Raw genomic sequence first — 19,089 nt, 5'->3', positions numbered from 1 at the left:
CACCTGTGCAGGGAGCTCACTCACAGCCAAGGAAATGTGGCAGAAACCACAGAGGAACGCTGCCTGTTGGCTCGTTCAGGCACACAGTTAACACATTTTCTCACAAAGCTCAGGACCACGGGCCTAGGAATGGTGCCGCCCGCGGTGAGCTAGGCCTTCTGCGGCAATTAACGTGGCAACCCCCTCGAGACATGCTCACAGGCCAGTCTGATCCGGCAGTTCCTTAATTGAGGCTCTTCTCAGGTGACTTAATGACTATGTTAATAACTAAAGCTAATTAGGAGAGAGGGCTTGCAGCGGACAGAGAAAGAGGACTTGCTGGAGACATCTAAGGCCCTCAGCTGGCCTTAGACTCAGGCTCAGGAAGCAGAGGCGATACCTCAGGCTGAGTTGACAACCTGCGAAGGAACCAAAGTTCAAAAAAACAAAAAAACAAAAACACACTCCTCCCCTCTCAAAAAACAAACAAACAAATAAAAAAACAAACAAAAAAATAAAAAAAAACCTGAGGCTCTGAGACTTCAGTCTGTTCGTCTGAAGAATGGGTGTCATAATACCCATCTGAAGGCTATGCAGGAGACTTGAGATCACAACACAGACAGACTAACTGCTCAGTTACTATTTGAGACTAGATGAACCTCATTTATGTCTACAGGGCCCTCGGGGTTCTTGGAGACCTGAATACACCAATGTGTCTTTCACTAGAGTTCAAAGGGCACAGTGGACTGAGAAGGCAGGCAGTGCTGGGGACTGGGGTCTCTGGAACCAAGGGGTGGCCTCACAGACGCACCTCTGCATTAAAGGACACATCTGCAATTGCTGCTCTACATTCAGGGGCCGCATATAAGATGCCATCACTCAGCACTTAAGCCTGAGAAGCAGCTGTTTCAGAGGTGACAGGGCTGCCTGCCTGACCAGCTAGCCCAACAGTAATGCCATTGAGCCGTCAGGACACTCAGGGAGAGCTTCGTTTATTCCAGTGGTGGCTCTCCAGGGGAGGCCACAGGGCTTCAGGGAACATCCTTGGGCCCAGCACCAGAGCCATCTTACATTTTCACCGATACCATCAATTGGCCATTCATGGAACTGGTACCTCAGTTTCTTCACCTCACTGAGGAGTGTGACCCTTGTGGTCACCATAGTCTTGTCCACACCTGTGACTCTGGACACCCGTCCCCTTCTCTCCTACAGGTGCTCATCTGCGGTGACCAGCCAGAAGCCAAGCGCACCATCTCTGAGATGGCGCGCACCATGGGTTTCACGCCCCTGGACATGGGCTCCCTGGCCTCGGCGCGGGAGGTAGAAGCCATACCCCTGCGCCTCCTTCCGTCCTGGAAGGTGCCCACCCTCTTGGCACTGGGGCTCTTCGTGTGCTTCTATGCCTACAACTTCATCCGGGACGTTCTGCAGCCATACGTTCGGAAAGACGAGAACAAGTTCTACAAGATGCCCTTGTCTGTGGTCAACACCACGCTGCCCTGTGTGGCTTACGTGCTGCTGTCCCTGGTGTACCTGCCTGGTGTGCTGGCAGCTGCCCTTCAGCTGAGGAGGGGGACCAAGTACCAGCGCTTCCCGGACTGGCTGGACCACTGGCTGCAGCATCGCAAGCAGATCGGACTGCTCAGTTTCTTCTTCGCCATGCTGCACGCCCTCTACAGCTTCTGCCTGCCGCTGCGCCGCTCCCACCGCTATGATCTGGTCAACCTGGCTGTGAAGCAGGTACAACCCACCGCTTTCCCTGGGAGCAGACTGGGTACCAGGGGGTCTGTCCTCACTCATACTCAAACAAGGCAAGGCCAAGGGAGAGCAGCTACTGAGATGTTCTTGAGCACCGAGGAGGCAGACACAGCAGGGAGAGGGGTGCCGGTGTGTGTATGTGTTTGTGTGTGTGTGTCTCGGAGGGGGTCAGTGCACACACACGTGTGTGCATGTTGCTGCCTATAAGGGTGGGTGTGTACCGGCTATGGAGCACCTGTAGAGGTCAGAGTTGGCCCTTGTTTGAGGCAGGGTCACTCTCGTTGGCCTCTGTGTCCCCTACATTTGCTGTTCCCAAGCTTCTGAACACTCACCCGTCTCTTATCCCTTCCCTCCATGAGTGTTGGGACTGCAGATGTGTCCTGCAGCACCCAGCGTCATGTGGGCTCTGAAGTCAGGTGTCACGGCCTGCACCATAAATGGTGGCCCACTGAGCCATCACCCAACCACACCATTGATTTTTTTCTTTTCTTTTTATTTTTTTTAATTTATTTTCTATATTCTTTGTTTACATTCCAAATGCTTTCTCCTTTCCCGGTTCCCCCCTCCCCATATGTCCCATAAGCCCTCTTCTCTCCATCCATTCTCCTATCTTTCCTTTCCCTTTTCTCTGTCCTGGTACTCCCCTACAATGCTGGATCAGGCCTTTCCAGGATCAGGGCCCTCCTTACTTCTTCATGGGAGTCATTTGATATGCTAACTGTGCCTTGGGTATTCAGGACTTCTGGGCTAATTGATATCCACTTATCAGTGACTGCATTCCATGTGTATTCTTTTGTGATTGGGTTACCTCACTTGGGATGATATTTTCCAGTTCCAACCATTTGCCTAAACATTTCATGAATTCATTGTTTTTACGGAACTCACCACATAGGCTTGGCTGCCTGGAGAGCAGGCCGCAGGTGTCCACCTGTCTCCACCTCCTGAGCGCTGGGAGGACAGATACCACACCACCATGCCCAGCCTATAAAACGTGGCTTCCAAGGGACTGAATCATTCTCATGCTTACCTAACACGCGCTTTGCGGCCTGCGCCATCTACCCGGCCTTGGGCACATTCCAAAGGCGGCAAAAAAGGCTTTGCTGCTTGGGTGGCGTATGATCAGAGCGGAGCTAGTAGCTGCCACAGGCTGAGGGCAGCAGGAACAGCCCTTTTCCAAGCAGCTGGGACGCCAGGGAGCTACAGCCAAGGAAGCTTATTAAGAGTAAGACTTGTAGTCAGCGGTTGGACCTGGGGCCTGGAAGGCGGGGAGGAGAGGAGCCTCAACATTCCCTGAGGGAAATGGAGGCAGGGGAGGGTTTGGATTTGAGGGGTAAGGATCTGTCTGACACTTTGACCGGCCACTGACTGGGAGGTTCCAGACAGACAAGAGGAGACCCCAGAGGAGGTACAGGTTCATAGGACGCTCCCTGCAAGGCAATAGGGATGGGAGAGGCTGTGGCAGGAATGTGGAGGTCCTACTTTAAGGTCAAGCACACAGAATTGCTGAAGGAGTGGATGTGGTGTGTGTGTGTGGGGTGATGGTTAAAGGTGGGTCTGGGTTTGAGTCTGAGCCTCCAAAAGACAGAGCTGCCACCTGCTGAGAGGGGACAAGGGCAAGGTTGGGTTTTGTTGGCTTGCTTGTCTTCTGTGCGTGTGTATAGGTCAGAAGACAATGCCAGGTGCCATCTCTCCGGTGCTGTCCACTTTTCATTTAAGGCAGGGTCTCTCATCGGCCTAGAATGTCACCACGCAGGTCAGACGAGGTGGCCAAATTAAAACTGTGTGCATGTGTGTGTGTGTGTGTGTGTCTATCTGTCTGTCTATCTGTCTGTCTGTGTCTGTGTGTTCACTTGTGTCTGTGTGTGTTCACATGTGTCTCTCTGTGTGTGTTCACATGTGTGTGCATACACACGTGTCTGTGTGCACACATGTGTATGTGACCTCACGCTTTTGTGACACACACTTTATCCACTGACCCACCCTCACCAACCTTATTTATTTATGGATTTATGATATAAATAAGCCCAGCTTATTTATTCGTGGATTCTGGAATTCAAACTCAGATCACCATGCTTGCACGGCAAGCACTTTACCATCTGAGACACCACCTCGGCTCTCATCCCTAGCCCGACTGTGGTCTTATTTACTCATTTAAGAAGGTCATTAAGATGGCAGGCATGACATAGCCCAGTGGGCTCCTGGGCAGTGGTGGCCTTTGAGCCAAGAGAGTGGTACCGGTGGCCTCAGCAGGCAGTGGCGCACACAAGCAGTCTGGCATCCCGCCTGGTTTCCAGCTCCGTTCTCTACCCTTAGCATAGCTCGGGACTGCACACGTCTCTGCTTTTCTTAGTCTATGTCCGCCTTGGGCCCCAGGTCGCTGGCTACATCCTGCCTGCGTAGGACGTCAGTCTCCCGGCGGGTTCAACCCAGTGCTAACGAAGCCCGCCTCACCCACCCTCGTTCTAGCTCCAGAAGCTGCTCAGGGCGCAGGACCCCATGAGGCAAGGCTCTTCCTCCCTGGCATGCTCACCAGGGGACGCAGAGGACATGAGAGTGAGGTCACGCTGCTGCTGGACCCCCCCCTCCACCTCAGGCTCCTGCTTCCCTGCAGGTGGCTTCTCCGAGGCCTCCATCTTCACACCACAGGCACCTGGCACGGCCTCTGTAGGTTCCAGCTTTCCTCAGACGCAGGCAGAGGAGCAAGGTCCTGGCTGGAACTGCAAAGGGAAAAAAAAAATAGTCACGAGTTCTTCCCAAGGAGCTCGCTGTGCTCCGGGCACAGGAGAAGAGCTGCGCAAGGCCGCGGTGGGCCCCTCTGTCCCCTCCCCCATTCGTTTCTTAAGGCAAGTGCTGTACTGTGCTTATCTTTACAGAGTGAGGAAAACCAAGGCACTGAGAGGTTGTGCAAGTAGACTGAAGACACACAGCAGTGTTGGGAACTAGAATTGGCCATTCTATACCTGAGCCATGCTGGTGCCCATATTACTTTTTGCAGAAAAACAAACCAAATTAACAGCTGAGTAAATGATCTTAATCAATTTGATTGATTGATTAATTCATTCATTCATCCATTCACTCATTCTCCAGGCACTTGTTCTATAAGGTCCAGTTGCCACAGGTATGAGTAAGAAAGGCTTTGGCTGGTATGCAGTGGCACAGAGACCTGAAGACCAGAGCCTTTATTCCTGATTAGAACCTAGACTGGTTCAGGAGTCTGGGCTGGGAGGGTGCGTGTGACTCAGTCAGGAGAGTGCTTGTGTGTGTGAGTGTGTGTGAGTGTGTGTGTGTGTATGTGTGTGAATGTGTGTGTGAGTGTGTGTGTTTGTGTGTGTGTGAGTGTGTGTGTGTGAGTGTGTGTGTGAGTGTGTGTGTGTGAGTGTGTGTGTGTGTGAGTGTAAGTGTGTGTGTGAGTGTGTGAGTGTGTGTATGTGTGAGTCTGTGTGTTGAGTCCCAGCACCGCATAAACTAGAGGTAATGGTGAATGCGTGTAAGAGCAGCACTCGGGAGGTGGAGGCAGGAGGATCAGAAGTCAAAGGCTATCCTTGGCTACTTACTGAGTTGGAGGCCAGCCTGCGCTATGTGCAACCCTGTCTAAAAAACAAGATAATGAAATAGTGTAACTAATCAATACAAATAGAGCAGTCAATACAAGTATCAAGCTCTTTTGTCTTGGCCCCCCCACCCCCATATGTCTTTGTCCTTCTTAGTGTTAATGGTTTTGCTGCTGCTGCTGCTGTTGCTGCTGCTGCTGCCGTTGTTGCTGCTGTTATGTTGTTGTTTTATCTTGCTAAGGATAAAACTCAGGATCTCCCAAAAGCTAAACAAGTACTCTACCACGGAGTTACATCCCCAACCTCTTTTTGCTTTCTTTGGCTATTCTTTTTTAAATATTGAGCCAGGGGCTCACTAAGTTGCTTAGGGTATCTGTCCTTGAGCTCATTTTGAAGCCCAGAAGTTGTGATCCTACAGCCTCAGCTTCCTAAGGTTGTTGAGCTTACAGACCTCCACCATCACGTCCAAGTTGATATTCTTTTCTAAAACAGAGGGAGTGTTCCTGGTGTGGGGACCCTGCTGAGCATTCCTGGTGTGGGGACCCTGCACTACTGAATGGACTTCAGACAGAGTGTCAGGCTCTGAAGATGGTGGGTGCGGGGGCTGGAGCCCTGGGTTCAGCCGTCTCTGCTGTGTCGGCAGGTGTTCAGGTAGAGCTGAGGAAGAAAAGGCCCACCCACTCCCACGGTGCAAAGGAAACCGCTGCCCCAGCCCCAACTGCCTGATTCCCTTTCCCTACGTGTTTGTGCATGCTCATCTGTGTGCAGGTGCACATGCATGTGTGTGCACATAGCTGTGTGTGCCTCTGTATGTGGAGGCAGAGAGCAGCCTTGTTGTCTTAGTTTGGATTTTACTGCTGTGACAAGACACCATGACCAAGGTAACTTTTATAGAGGACGGCATTTAATTGGGGCTGGCTTACAGTCTCAGAGGTTCAGTCCAGTATCTTATGGTGAGAAGCATGGCAGCAGGCAGGCATGGTGCTGGAGGAGGAGCTGAGGGTTCTACATCTTGTTTGAAGGCAGACAGGAGAGGACTGTGTTCACAGGAGGCAGAGCTTAAGCATTAGGGGCCTTCAAAGCCTGTCCCCACAGTGATGAACTTCCTCTAACAAGGCCACACTAGCATCCTAACAGTGCCACTTCCCATGGGCCAAGCATATTCAAACCACCACAGTTGTCGACCCATATATATCATATATCATATGTCATATATATCATATATCATATACCATATACCATATACCATATACCATATATCATATATCATATATATGGTCTTATATATCTCTCCACCTTGGTTTTTGTTCTTGCTTTTTAGGGGATTTTTTGTTTGTTTTGTTTTTTGATACAAGGTCTCTCACTTGCCTGGAACTTGCTAAGTGGGTTAAGCTGTCTGGCCAGAGAGACTTAGGGTTCCCCTTGTCTCTGTTTTCCCAGGGCCGGGCTTACAAGCATGTGTCATGTCCAGATCTTTTTGTTACGTAGGTTCAAGTGATCCAACCGAGGTCTTTGTGCCATTGACTGAGTCCCCACCCCTCCCTCTTAATTTATGCCATTCTCTAAATTCTCTGCCTGGCCCACACCCTTCTTGATGTTATATTAACCCAGTGTTGTCTTCATGCCAATTTCATGGCCCTAATGACACAGGTGAAGTGGTCTCACCCTTACTGGACGTGGTCTGTCCCTTAAAAGGGCTTCAGCTATTTTGCTAAATTCTCAAAGGGAGAGCCAGGCTGATGGAGCATGTCTGAGGGGACTCTCATAGCAACACTGGGGTTTAGCATGCCAATGCCTGGCAGTGATGATCTGATTCAACCTGGATATGTTTAGGCAGGTGGCCCACTGATCGACTGCACCTTTAGGTCCCAGGCCTGGACACTGTTGGGGAATGTTATATCCAGTCCCTGAAGCCAGGAGGCAGTCACCCTTGTCTGCTGTTGGCCTCCCTGTGGCCAGTGCTCACCCTGGCTGGTGCAGGGGCTTGTGGGAATAGAGTGCACATTAATATTAACATAGGCTCAGAAAACCCCTCCAAGATTTCCTTGAATCCCAAGGCAATGCTGACTGGAAGGCCAAGGCCGTCCAGACCATGCTCACTGACAGCATCATTACTATCTCTAACTGCCATTGGCGCCGCTCTCTGACTTGCCCGTGTGCTTCATAGAGATGCATTCCCAGATGAGTCAGAAGTCAAGGTAAAAAACAACATCTGACCCACCGGGCAGCTTTCTCCTCCTTCCTCATTCCAAAGTCTGCCAATGAGGCACCACCAGAGAAAGATGAAACTTAGCTGACTGTGGGTCTGGGGAGTCGTGCAACCAAGGACTTGCCTTGCAGGCTCAAGGATCTGAGTCTAATCAATCCCAAGAAGTCATATAAAACAGCTGGGAGTGATGGCGTCCGACGGCCCTCCCAGTGCTAGGGAGGCAGCAGAGACGGCCAGATCCCTGTGCTCTCTGGCCAGCAGCTTGGCCTGCTTGCCAAGTTCCACATTCAGTCACTCTCCAGCCCCAGACATGTTCCCTACCCTTCCCTACTCGGTTCTGCAGGGCAGCGGGTGGGGCCACCGGGTTTGCAAGCCAGTGTTGACTACACTGCAGTTATACAAAGCCGGACTTAGGATATTAACCACCTGGGCTCAGCGGGCTGATGAGTTATGAGTGAACAGCGGACCGCGTGGAGATGACTCGCTTAGCCACCGCCACCAGCCTGAGTCAGTCCTGTCTGGGGGCTGCTACAGCAAGGACCTGTGCCCCCCTCTGCGAGGTCAGGTCAGTCTCTCCCCACCAGCAAACAAACGCTGCCCTGGCTGATTTTTTTTTTAACCACATCATGATTACCAGCAAAACCCCGGCTCGTTTGGCTCTGTTGGGTAAAGAAACTCACTCAGGTCCAGAGATGGTGTTTCAAAGTCCCACATGGCTAGCAGCCAGGAAAGAAGCGGATCTCCCGACTCCTTCTGAGGCTTTCAGATACCAATGTGAAGAAGACTGCCCTAAAATAATACAGAGTGGGGAGCAGGGGTGTGGGCAGGGGGGACTGGTGGTGCAGCTCAGCTGGTCAAGGGCTCACTTAGCGTGTTCAAAGCCTAGGGTTCCCTCCAGAACACAGACAACCTGGCAGTGCCGTGCAAGCTTGGAAAGTGAAGACAGGAGGATCTGAGTTCAAGGTCATCCTTGGCTATGTTGTGAGTAGGAGGTCAGCTGAGCTACGTGAGACCCTGGTTTAAAAAACAAAACAAGCAGGGCGGTGGTGGTGCACGCCTGTAATCCCAGCACTCTGGGAGGCAGAGGCAGGCGGATTTCTGAGTTCGAGGCCAGCCTGGTCTACAAAGTGAGTTCCAGGTCAGTCAGGGCTAAACAGAGAAACCCTGTCTCGAAAAAAAAAAAAAGACAAAACCCAGGAAGCCAAGCCATTGGTTTACTCTCTACAGGCATAGTGGTCATAGATGGCATTTTCTTGGTTTCTTTAGTTTCTGAGCTTTGCAGACATTTTTGCTTAGACCCTGGATTCATTTTTAATATTTTATGCCAGTAACAGGCTTATGTGAGTTTTGTGTTTTTCCCCCTGCTGAAGTAGTCTCTCTCTCCCTCTCCCTCTCCCTCTCCCTCTCCCTCTCCCTCTCCCTCTCCCTCTCCCTCTCCCTCTCCCTCTCCCTCTCCCTCTCCCTCTCCCTCTCCCTCTCCCTTTCCCTCTCCCCCCTCTCTCTTTCTCTCTCTCTCTCTCTGAGGAGAGGCAGAGAGCAGCCTGCTTAGTCCTCTGTTCTCAGAGGAGGCTTTACGGCTTTTTTGATGGCAGATTAAACCAAGAGCATTTGGGGCTGAGATGGGTCATGACAACAGTCCTAATGGAAGGACCTTGACCTAAGCTCTTCCCCATGCGGACACTGGGTCAGGGAATGCCAGTGGGTGAGGAGGGAGAGCATCCCTGATGTACCCGTGTCCCTGCGGCTCAGTGGGAGACACCACTCATGACAGAACCTGTTCTCATTCTTTGCAGCTCAGGGCTTAGCACACAGTAGGGACTTTCTAAGTGCTTGCTGAACTAACTGGGGAAGGGATGTCAGTCGTTACCTGGCAACAGTTGAGCCAGAGCTGAGTGCCTCAGAGAGAAGGACACTGGGAAGGAGGTCTGAGGGTTTTGAGTTTGGAGAGGGGAGGGGCTATTGTTGAGTGTCACTGTGTGTGCTGAGTGCAAGCCGGCATGAAGCAGGTTGAAACAGGCTGGGAGGGAGGCAGCTGGCAGAGTGGGTCCACAGAGAGGGGATGCAGCCCTGGAACACTTCCTGTCCTGCGCCGTGGGTACTGGGGAGCAATGAGGTATAGCCAGGCTTAGGGAACATATACCTCATTGGTTGGGTTGAGATATGAGTCAGAGTCTCAGTGTGTAGCCCAGGCTAGGTTTGAACCCATGATCCTCCTGACTCAGCTTCCCAAGTGCTGGGATTATAGGCACAGACCAGCAGGCCTGGCTAAGGGTCTGTATGTCCTGTCAATCTCTCTGGTCTCTTACCCTGGCTGAGGTGACCCCTATGGCTGGCCAGTAGCCAGGAAGGAAGCCATGACTTGAGAAAACAACTCAGCCTTTGCCTTGTGTCCTTGATCCCTACAATGGGTGCATAGTGCTCTCTGTCTTAAGGAGTATTCAAAAGATTAATAACTTTTAAAAGATTAATTAACTAATTAATTAATTAGTTAATTAATTAGGGATAGGGTTTCTCTGTCTTGGCTGTCTTGAAACTCACTCTGTAGACCAGACTGGCCTTCCAAGTGCTGGGCCTAAAGCCCTGTACTGCCACCACCCAGGTTAGAGATTTAATTTTATCTGTGTGTGTATGACCATGTTTAAGTATGTGCACATGAGTGCAAGAGCTCTTAAAGGCCAAAAGAGGGGGTCAGAGCCCCTGGGGTAGGAGTTGTAGGTGGTAGCAAACTGCCTGACTTGGGTGCTAAGAACCAAACCTGGCTCCTCTAATTGCCGAGCCGTCTCTGCAGCCACAGTTAATGGCGCCCACGTGCCCAGCACGTGTTAGCCATCCGGCAGAGCATGAATGTAACTGGCTTTCTTGTCCTTCGGTGTTTAGTCCATGTGTTCTAGGGTGCTAGCCCTGGCTACAGCGGTCACGGTTTCTCTCCCGTCAGGTCCTGGCTAACAAGAGCCGCCTCTGGGTTGAGGAAGAAGTCTGGCGGATGGAGATATACCTGTCCCTGGGCGTGCTGGCCCTGGGCATGCTGTCCCTGCTGGCGGTCACCTCTCTCCCGTCCATTGCCAACTCCCTCAACTGGAAGGAGTTCAGCTTCGTGCAGGTAACGCGGCTTCCCCATGAGAGCTGTGGCTACGATCCTGGCCGTAGGCAGGGAGGGCACTGGGTCAGGTGCTGAGAACTCCCCATCTTGCAGGGTCGCCCAGCCTCCTGATCCTGCTTCTGCTTGCTCAGAACAAGTTAATCTTTCTGACCCTGGGAAGTCTGTCTCATAGGGGTTCGGACAAGACTGGAAGACAGAGCATGGAACTGGGCTAAACTTACTCAGGGGACACGGTGCTTCCGTATAGAGTCATTGCTGGGTCCTGGTGTACAGGGGAAGCTGTGAGCTGTGACTTAGCTTGGAAACTCTGCCAGCGCACACCTTCAGATCAACTTGCACTCTGTCCCCATGCGGGGCAGGTGAGAACTAAGTGTGAGGCTTGCTGTGTGCCGGGATCAAGCAGTGCTTCCTAAATGGCGCTGTTTCTTGGGCAAATCCCAAGAGAAAAGAATGAGGACCAGGGTGTCACTTACAGGTAGAGTACTTGCCAAGCGTGTGCAAGGTTCATGCTTCAATCTCTGCAGTAGATGGATAGATGGATAGGTAGGTAGATAGATAGATAGACTGGATAGGTAGGTAGCTAGCTAGCTAGATAGATAGATAGACAGACAGATAGATAGACAGACAGATAGATAGACAGACAGACAGATAGATAGATACATAGATACATAGATAGTCAGACAGGTGATAGATAAATAGGCAAATAGACAGATGAGATAGATAGATAGATAGGTAGATAGATAGATAGATAGATAGAAAGATAGATAGACAGAAGATAGATAGATAGATAGATAGATAGACAGATAGATACATAGATACATAGATACATAGATAGTCAGACAGGTGATAGATAAATAGGCAAATAGACAGATGAAATAGATAGATAGATAGATAGATAGATAGATAGATAGATAGACAGATACATAGATACATAGATACATAGATAGTCAGACAGATAAATAGGCAAATAGACAGATGAGATAGATAGATAGATAGATAGATAGATAGATAGATAGATAGATAGATAGATAGATAGATAAGATGGATAATGAGTAGATCAATGTTGGTATAGATATATGAATGGATAGTAGACATATAGATGAATGACTGCATGTGTGAATTGATGGTGATAGGTAGACCAACAGATGGACAGACAGACAAATGATAGTCCTCCAATAGATTATGGATTTACTTGCCCTAAGAGAGTTGTGGTATACATTGACACATTGGAGAGTCTAGACTAGTTTAGACTCACAGACTTCTGATAGCCAGGGATCTGTGAACACTGCCATGTTGACTCTGTCTCTCAGCTGACAGCTGCCGACACTCGGGGAGCCACTGCTGCTGGGAAAGGGTCTCCTTTGCATTCCTCAAGGCCATGGCCACTCTGGGCATATATCACACACAGGGGGCGCTCTAGGCCCAGGACGCAGTGGGGCTCAAGGTGAGCAGAGCTTGCAGGGGACACAGCACCCACCAAATTCTCTGGGCACCTCCCACTGCTCTTCATAAAGCACAGCTCCTGCACACCAGCTCGTCTCTCCGAGGGATGGAGGCTCTCGGCTCGGCTCCTGCCAGTTGTATCAGGGCAGAGAACAGCCTCGTATCTACCCCCACTGTCAACCAAAATCTGTCCTAGCCTCTCTTTTCATAAAGGACTCAGAGGGACAGTGACAGAATACTGCTCTTATGTAAGCCAAATTAATTCTTTGTGACTAGGGACCCTTAGCGTACCTTAGAACCAAACAGTTGCCGTTGGTTTTTAAAGCATGGCTCTGAATCTCAAGGGCTCTGCTTCTCCCAGAAGGCCCCTGGGGGAGGGCTCAGGGCTGATGCACTCTGGCCTAAGAGGGTGGGGAGGAAAGGACTTGTCTTGATCTGGGACTAATCCCTGTTTGTCTTATACCCAAATCTTAGATTTTTCTCTTCCCGCCTCGAGTATCCTGGGTATGTGGTTTGGCCACAATTAAAACAGGCTGTGGGTTGCTTCCCTTTCCAGAAAGTTCTTTCCTTAAGCAGCTGTAGATTACATGCTCCAGCTCTGGCAGCTTCAGGAAGCCTATGGATTTGATTTTGTTAGCAAAAGCCGGCGAGGGCTCCAGAAGTCACGGCTTTGCTTTGCATGTTGAAGCGAGTGAGATGGCAGGGTTTCGTTTGTGGGTGTCTGATGCCCGTGCTCTAGCCTCAGAAACCTCAGCTCCCTCTCCTGCCAGGGCCCCCTGATGCCAGTTTCAGTACCACCTGCTCTGCGCATGTGGGTAGACCATGCCCCCGCCCCCAAACTTCAATTTACACTCCCGAAAAATGAAATTAATGCCCTAAGAGAAGTGTTTGTGAGGCAGGTGAGAAGAAAAAAGAAAGCACCTCGCTACTCTTCTTGGGGGTATCTGGTCACACCCCACTATCTCTGAAAGCATCAGCCTTCTGTTTCTGTTTTGCTGGGGACAGGGGCTCACTGTGTTACACAGGCTGGCCTCAGACTCCTGGGCTCTGAGATCCTCTTCTCTGGGACTACAGGTGCATGCTACGGACCGGACTCCCAACTGCTGCTGTCTCTGTCTCTGTCTCTCGCTCTCTGTGTTATGCCTGGCTGTCCACTGGGCAATGGAAATACATAATACCCTTCCTATGTCAGCCACCGCCAACAGTGTTTACATGGGAGTAGGGGGAAGGTTCTGAAGCCACAAGGCACTTCCTGAGAGATGCAGATCTCGGCCTGTCTGCTCAGATGCTCAGGGACAGCCTGGAAGTCTAGGTGACCCGTAACGTGCGTGCTGCCCTCCAGTGGCAGGAACACAGGATCCGTTCCACAGCACCCAGTGGCCTCCCTGGATCACCTGATACTTCATGCTCTGAAGCTTCTGTCTCATCGCCTGTCCCCACCCATGACTGTGAGTGGACACACGGAACAGGCAGGCTTTCTGTGCCCAGTAACAGCTGCGGGGGTTTCGAGGGAAGAGCTGGCCTTCTTGACTTCCGTCAAGTTCGTGAACAACTGCAGTGGGGAGCAATCAGATTTAGAAGCCTATTGGTGTTCCAGAGACCCTGGGCCAAACCCTGGGCCTGCAACGCTTTGTTTAGCTGATCTGAGAGCCACTGAAATAGTGACCCAGTAAAAGATCCCATATGCCTGCATTTAGCCTTCTGTTTCCAAGGTGATCTGGGTGTTGTTTTGTTATGTTTGGTTTAGTTTGGTCTGATTTCGTTTAGTTTAGTTTGACTTGGTTTGGTTCAGTTCAGTTTGGGGGGCAGAGTCTCATTTAGTCCAGGCTGGCCTCACACTTGAGCTGTGTAGGGAAGGGAAACACTGAGTGAGTGCCGGACCCTTCTGCCTCTGCTCCCAAGTGCTGCGATCAGGCACAGACCTTCACGTGCCTTTCTGTGGTCCTGTGATGAAATCTGGGCCGTTGTGCTTGCTCGGCATGTGTGTGACTAGCTGAGTTAGTTCTGTAACTCCTTCGTTGGCTTGCTTCTTTTTTGCCACAGGATCCCCTGAAGCCCAGGCTAGTCTTAAACTGGCTATGCAACTGAGGATGACCTTGAACTTCCGATCCTTCTGCTTCTGCCTCCCAAATGCTGAGATTACAGGTGTGCGCCACCGTGCCCTGTTTATGAGGTACTGGGGATGGATCCCAGGATCTTGTACATGCCAGACAAGCACCCCTGAGTTATATGCTCAGCCCTCCAGAGCGGGTTTTCAAAGCTTTCGGTTTGTGCTTGTTTTTGGGCGGGGGAGGTGTATGTTTTTATTTTTATTTGGTATCAGCTGTACTGGATTCTCCCTATTCAGTTAAACTCTATAATACTGTAAAGTGTCCGGGAGGACATAAAGCATCTGTGCAGAAACCAGGGTGCGGCCCAGACACCCCAGGTTCTGTCCCTGAGTTACAGGCGATTCCTACGACCTTGCTCCATGCAGCCACGGCCTGAAATAATGACAAGGACCAGGCTGACCCCCATGTGGTGAGGGATGGCCAAGGCCCCTTCAAGTTGTGGTAATTGAGTGCCAGCAGGAGCCGCGGCTAACAAGCCTCTGTGTGATACAAATGGCCCCAGCTTGGTGTGCGTGCGTGCGTGTGTGCGTGTCTGGGGTTGGGGTTATTAATGGTTTCTTGACAAGCCTTTTCCTTCTTATTTCCTTAGGTCCGTTAGAAAGTTTAGAAATTGTTCCCAAGGACAGAGAGAATTTTAGGGAAAACAAATGTTCTGAGAACATCCAGGCTTCCCAGCAGAATTGGAAAGTCTGAAAACTTTCTGGCTGTCGGCCCTGGCTAGGAACTGCTAGCCCAAAGTCAGGATTCCTGCCCCGTGTATCACAGAACTAACTCAGAAAACAAAAGAAGCGATGTATGAGGTGCTGGCTGTGGTGAGGGCTGCTGGGCCCTGGGCAAGTCTCCATTCACCCCTCAGTGCTAAAGACACTGACCCATGTGGCCACACACAGGGTGCACCCCTGGGAGATACCCCACCTCCCGTGAGGCCAGTCCTAGGCCTGAGTGGGTTCTCACTGCTGCTTCATCGGACCACGCAGGAACCACCGCCCCTGTGTGCGGCCAGTGCCTCTCCATCTGAAGAGGAGCTGGAGCTGGACCCTCACCAATAAACCAGCCTGGGCACTGGGGGCCTGCGTGGGCTCCTCAACCTCCAGCTAGGAGGGCGTGGGTGCCCAGCTTTCCAAAATTAGTGGCTTAGTCCCGGTGACACATTTGTATCATCTGCTGAACTCTGAAAAACAACAGATGACTGAGCTCCACCCTGAACCAGTTGAATCTGAATTTCTGAGGCCGGGCCGACACACGTGTGTTTGCCCCTGAGCTTCCCGGGTGATGGTAACGTGTAGCATCAGTTCGAAACCAGCCTCTGATTGACTCATTTTTCAGAAATAAAATCAGATGGAGAGAGACAGGGGGTCTCATTGTATTTGGGGTTTTTTTGGGGGGGTGCTTTTCTAGACATGGTTTCTCTGTCCTGGAACTTGAAATGTAGACCAGGCTGGCCACCTGAGTTCTGGGATTAAAGGTATGTGCTACCACTGCCTGGCTGCGTTGGGGTATTTTATTTGGACTTTTAGAAATGTAGTGGGAGCAGAGCTAGGGAGAGGGGTCATCGGTTAAAATGCTTGCCTCACACATAGCTTGAGGATTAGAGTTTTGGTTTCCAGAGCCCACATATCTGCTGAGTAGGCGTGGGGGTGGGGCTGTAATTCCAACCTCAGAAGGTGGAGATGGGAACCCGTGTGAGCTGGCTAGTGAGATGGGCTCCTCAGCAAGCTCTGGTCTGACTGAGAGACCCTGCCTCAATAAATAAGGTGGAAGAGTGAGCAGGGACGATTCCTGACACCAACCTCGGCCTCCACGTGCAAGCACGCGTGTGCACACAAACACACAAACACACACTCATGCTCACACACATGCACACACACACATAGACGCACAAACACACGCATGCGCACACACGTACATACACACACATGCACACACATGCACACACGCACAAACACACACACATACACACAAATGCACACACATGCACACATGCAGAAACTCACACACATACAAACACGCATACACATACACACACATGCACACATGCATACACACACACACACACACACACACACACACACACACCAGGCAGCTTCCCATGAAGACAGTGGGCAGCCCTTGGAAACTGCTTGTTGTAATGGTAAGCTGGACCATCACAAGGAACGACCTTCTGAATGATGCGCTCCCTCTGTCTGGAGCTCACCGCCATCCCTGACTGCCTTGTGTTTCTCCTTAAGACAATTTCTAATGAATTTCCTTTATAATCCAGCCTTACCTCAGCTAGGTATTACCTGTAAAAGTCCAGTTTGGATACACCAGCAGACCTTGTTTCTATTCTAATATATATGAAAATAAACATAAAATCAGTAGAGTGTTTTGTTCTTAAGCTCCTTCAGAGTAATTCCACTTAAAAGTTTGCTGGGAGCCATCAGAATTCCAGACAGCATTGTTGGAAGAAAGCAAGCACGGTTGCTTGTCAGATCTGCCGGGGTCAATCCTCACATGCCTTTAGCCCGAGGTGGCTCCTGTTTTCGGGCAGGGACGCAGGCCCAGGTAGTTTCGGAAACAATCTTAGCATCATGCAGAAGAAGAGCAGAGGGCTCTGGGGTTGTGGCTCAGGAATAGAGCTTGCCTTGCGTGCGTGAATCCATGGATTCTCCCCCCCATCAGAGCACTCGTGAGGTAGAGGTGGGAAGGTCAGGAGGTCAAGGTCATCCTTAGCTATGCGCTGAGTTTGAGAGTAGACCAGAAGAGGAGATGCCCTGTCAAAAGAAGAGGTAGGGGAGGGGATAGTGGCCAGGGCCGGCAGGATGGCTCAGTGGTCAAGGCAGTTGCTACCAAGCCTGACAACCTGAAATTCATCCCCGGGACTTACATGGGGGAAGGGGATTGACTCCTCCGGTTGGCCCGGGGCTGGGATTTGAACCGGAGGTGCCCTGGCCTCCTCCTCGGCATCCTCTCATTCCTGCCTTCTCTCTTCCACAGTCCACGCTGGGCTTCGTGGCCCTGATGCTGAGTACCATGCACACACTCACCTACGGCTGGACCCGCGCCTTTGAGGAGAATCACTACAAGTTCTACCTGCCGCCCACGTTCACGCTCACGCTGCTCCTGCCCTGCGTCATCATCCTGGCCAAGGGCCTCTTCCTCCTGCCCTGCCTCAGCCGCAGGCTCGCCAAGATCCGCAGGGGCTGGGAGAAAGATGGCGCTGTCAAGTTCATGCTGCCGGGGGACCACACGCAGGGGGAGAAAACAAGCCATGTGTGAGGCCCTGGAGATGGGGACAGGCGCAGCTCGTGGGGGCCCTGAGCTGGGCTCGCTCGGGTCTCTTTTCTGGACGCTGCACCATGGAGTGACGATATTTTCGTGGGTGGCTGAGATCTTAATTCCCGGGGTGCAGGCATATGCCGAGATACTCAGAATGACACCCCACACGTGCGATACGTACTCACATATATTTCACATATAATAGGATTTGCTATTATTCTTACTTAGCTAAAAAAAAAAGTGGGTCCCTATATTTCAACTTAAGCATTTCAAAGCAAATGCCACGTATTAAACAGCCGATCCCACCCTCGTGGTATCTACAGAGGCAGACAGACACACTCCTCATATAGGAAAGACTGTGTGTTGCTGTCTACCCTTTAACCTCTACGTTCCCTGTTAGCTATATCCTAAAGTCGGTGCAAAGCTTGGGCAAGAACTGCCTTTGGTGCAGCCTACTCCCATCCCAGGATGGGGAGGGAGGGGCGGGGCTGGTCCGGACTCTCCCGCTTCCCTGGGCATGTGTGAGGAGTCTCAACAAGACACCCCCACCCCAGTCTGTGCAGAAGCTCTTTCAGGTCTGTCCTTTCTTCAGGGAAGGCTCTGAAGCTGCCCCATCTGATCCTAGCTGAGCTGAGGAGATTGTTCCCCACTCCCTGAAAGTCCAGAGTCACCGTGGAGCCTGCAAATTGATCCTTCTGCGAAGGTGTGAAGTCACCGCCTCACCAGAGCCATTAATGAACCCAATCTCCGGGAGGAGGATAATTGTTTTCCCTCCATTAAGTTGGTGGTGACCCTCCTTTAAATCACTGTGCCTTCTCACCTTTTCCATCATTAATTTGGACATCTCCATGGAGTGGACTCTTTGTCGGGGCAGCTCAAGCGGGGAGGGAGCATTAGCGATTGCAGAGAATAACCACCAGATCCTCTTCTTGGGGTGACCCTCCCCTGGGGTGTGCCCCAGGCCTGCCTTCATTAAATTGGTCCCTAAGGAGAATAATAGGAACCCCTTTCGGTTTACCCTGTTGCCTGTAGGCAGAGAACCTACCTTCTGAGTCCCCAGAAAACAGTGGCCCCATTCTTTTCTTCAGGGGGTCCACAGCCCCCTCCCTCCCACGTACATTCAACCACAGAAGTCTGCAAATATTGTTTTTTGAATTCTTAAAGAGACCGTATCCTCATTTTATTACAATAGTTAAAATCGTCCTTTGTTTATTATTCTTATTAAGCTTTCCTGGGCATGGTTTATTAATTAGACCTAATCACCCAGGTGTATATAGGAGAAATGAGACATATGCGTGTGTATATGTGCGCGTGTATGCACGTGCATGTGTTCGTGCATGCAGTTATGCACATGTGTTTCGGTTATATGCAGTCTCGGGAATCCTGAAACTGTATCATAATTCAAACAACTGGGAGTAGCTTTTCTGCCAAAGCTACAAGGGTCAAACTTTACTGCCCCAAAACACAGAGGGTCAGATCATAGCCAGGGCATAGCACATCTATCCTCACAGCCCTGTGACGCCCATCTATGAGGAAAGGGTTAGGAAAGGGCCAGTCCCCTGAATCCCGCGGAGCTTGAGAGACCTATCATTACATAAGAGATCCTGTTGACTCCTCTGGGTCAGGAAGCGTCTTTTGACACAGGGAAGGAAGAAGGCTCAGTCAAGTACACAGAATGGG

The 19,089-nt window shown here is 51.0% G+C and overlaps 1 protein-coding gene across 4 annotated transcripts in view; it reads left to right on the top strand.

Annotated features, from left to right (window-relative positions):
- The window catches only part of Steap3 (STEAP3 metalloreductase), a 49,469-nt gene extending 30,857 nt beyond the window's left edge, over positions 1-18,612 (top strand). For all 4 annotated transcript variants that reach the window (XM_052200346.1, XM_052200348.1, XM_052200347.1 and 1 more), the window contains 3 exons: positions 1,192-1,719; positions 10,433-10,597; positions 17,128-18,612. In XM_052200346.1, the coding sequence (XP_052056306.1) occupies positions 1,192-1,719; positions 10,433-10,597; positions 17,128-17,409 (975 nt within the window). In that variant the 3' untranslated portion in view covers positions 17,410-18,612. The remainder of the gene's footprint in view (positions 1-1,191; positions 1,720-10,432; positions 10,598-17,127) is intronic.
- Positions 18,613-19,089: the final 477 nt, after the last annotated feature.

This window comes from Apodemus sylvaticus, chromosome 12, assembly GCF_947179515.1.
Source record: "Apodemus sylvaticus chromosome 12, mApoSyl1.1, whole genome shotgun sequence".
Lineage (NCBI taxonomy): Eukaryota > Metazoa > Chordata > Mammalia > Rodentia > Muridae > Apodemus > Apodemus sylvaticus.
This window is presented reverse-complemented; position numbering and strand designations above follow the sequence as displayed.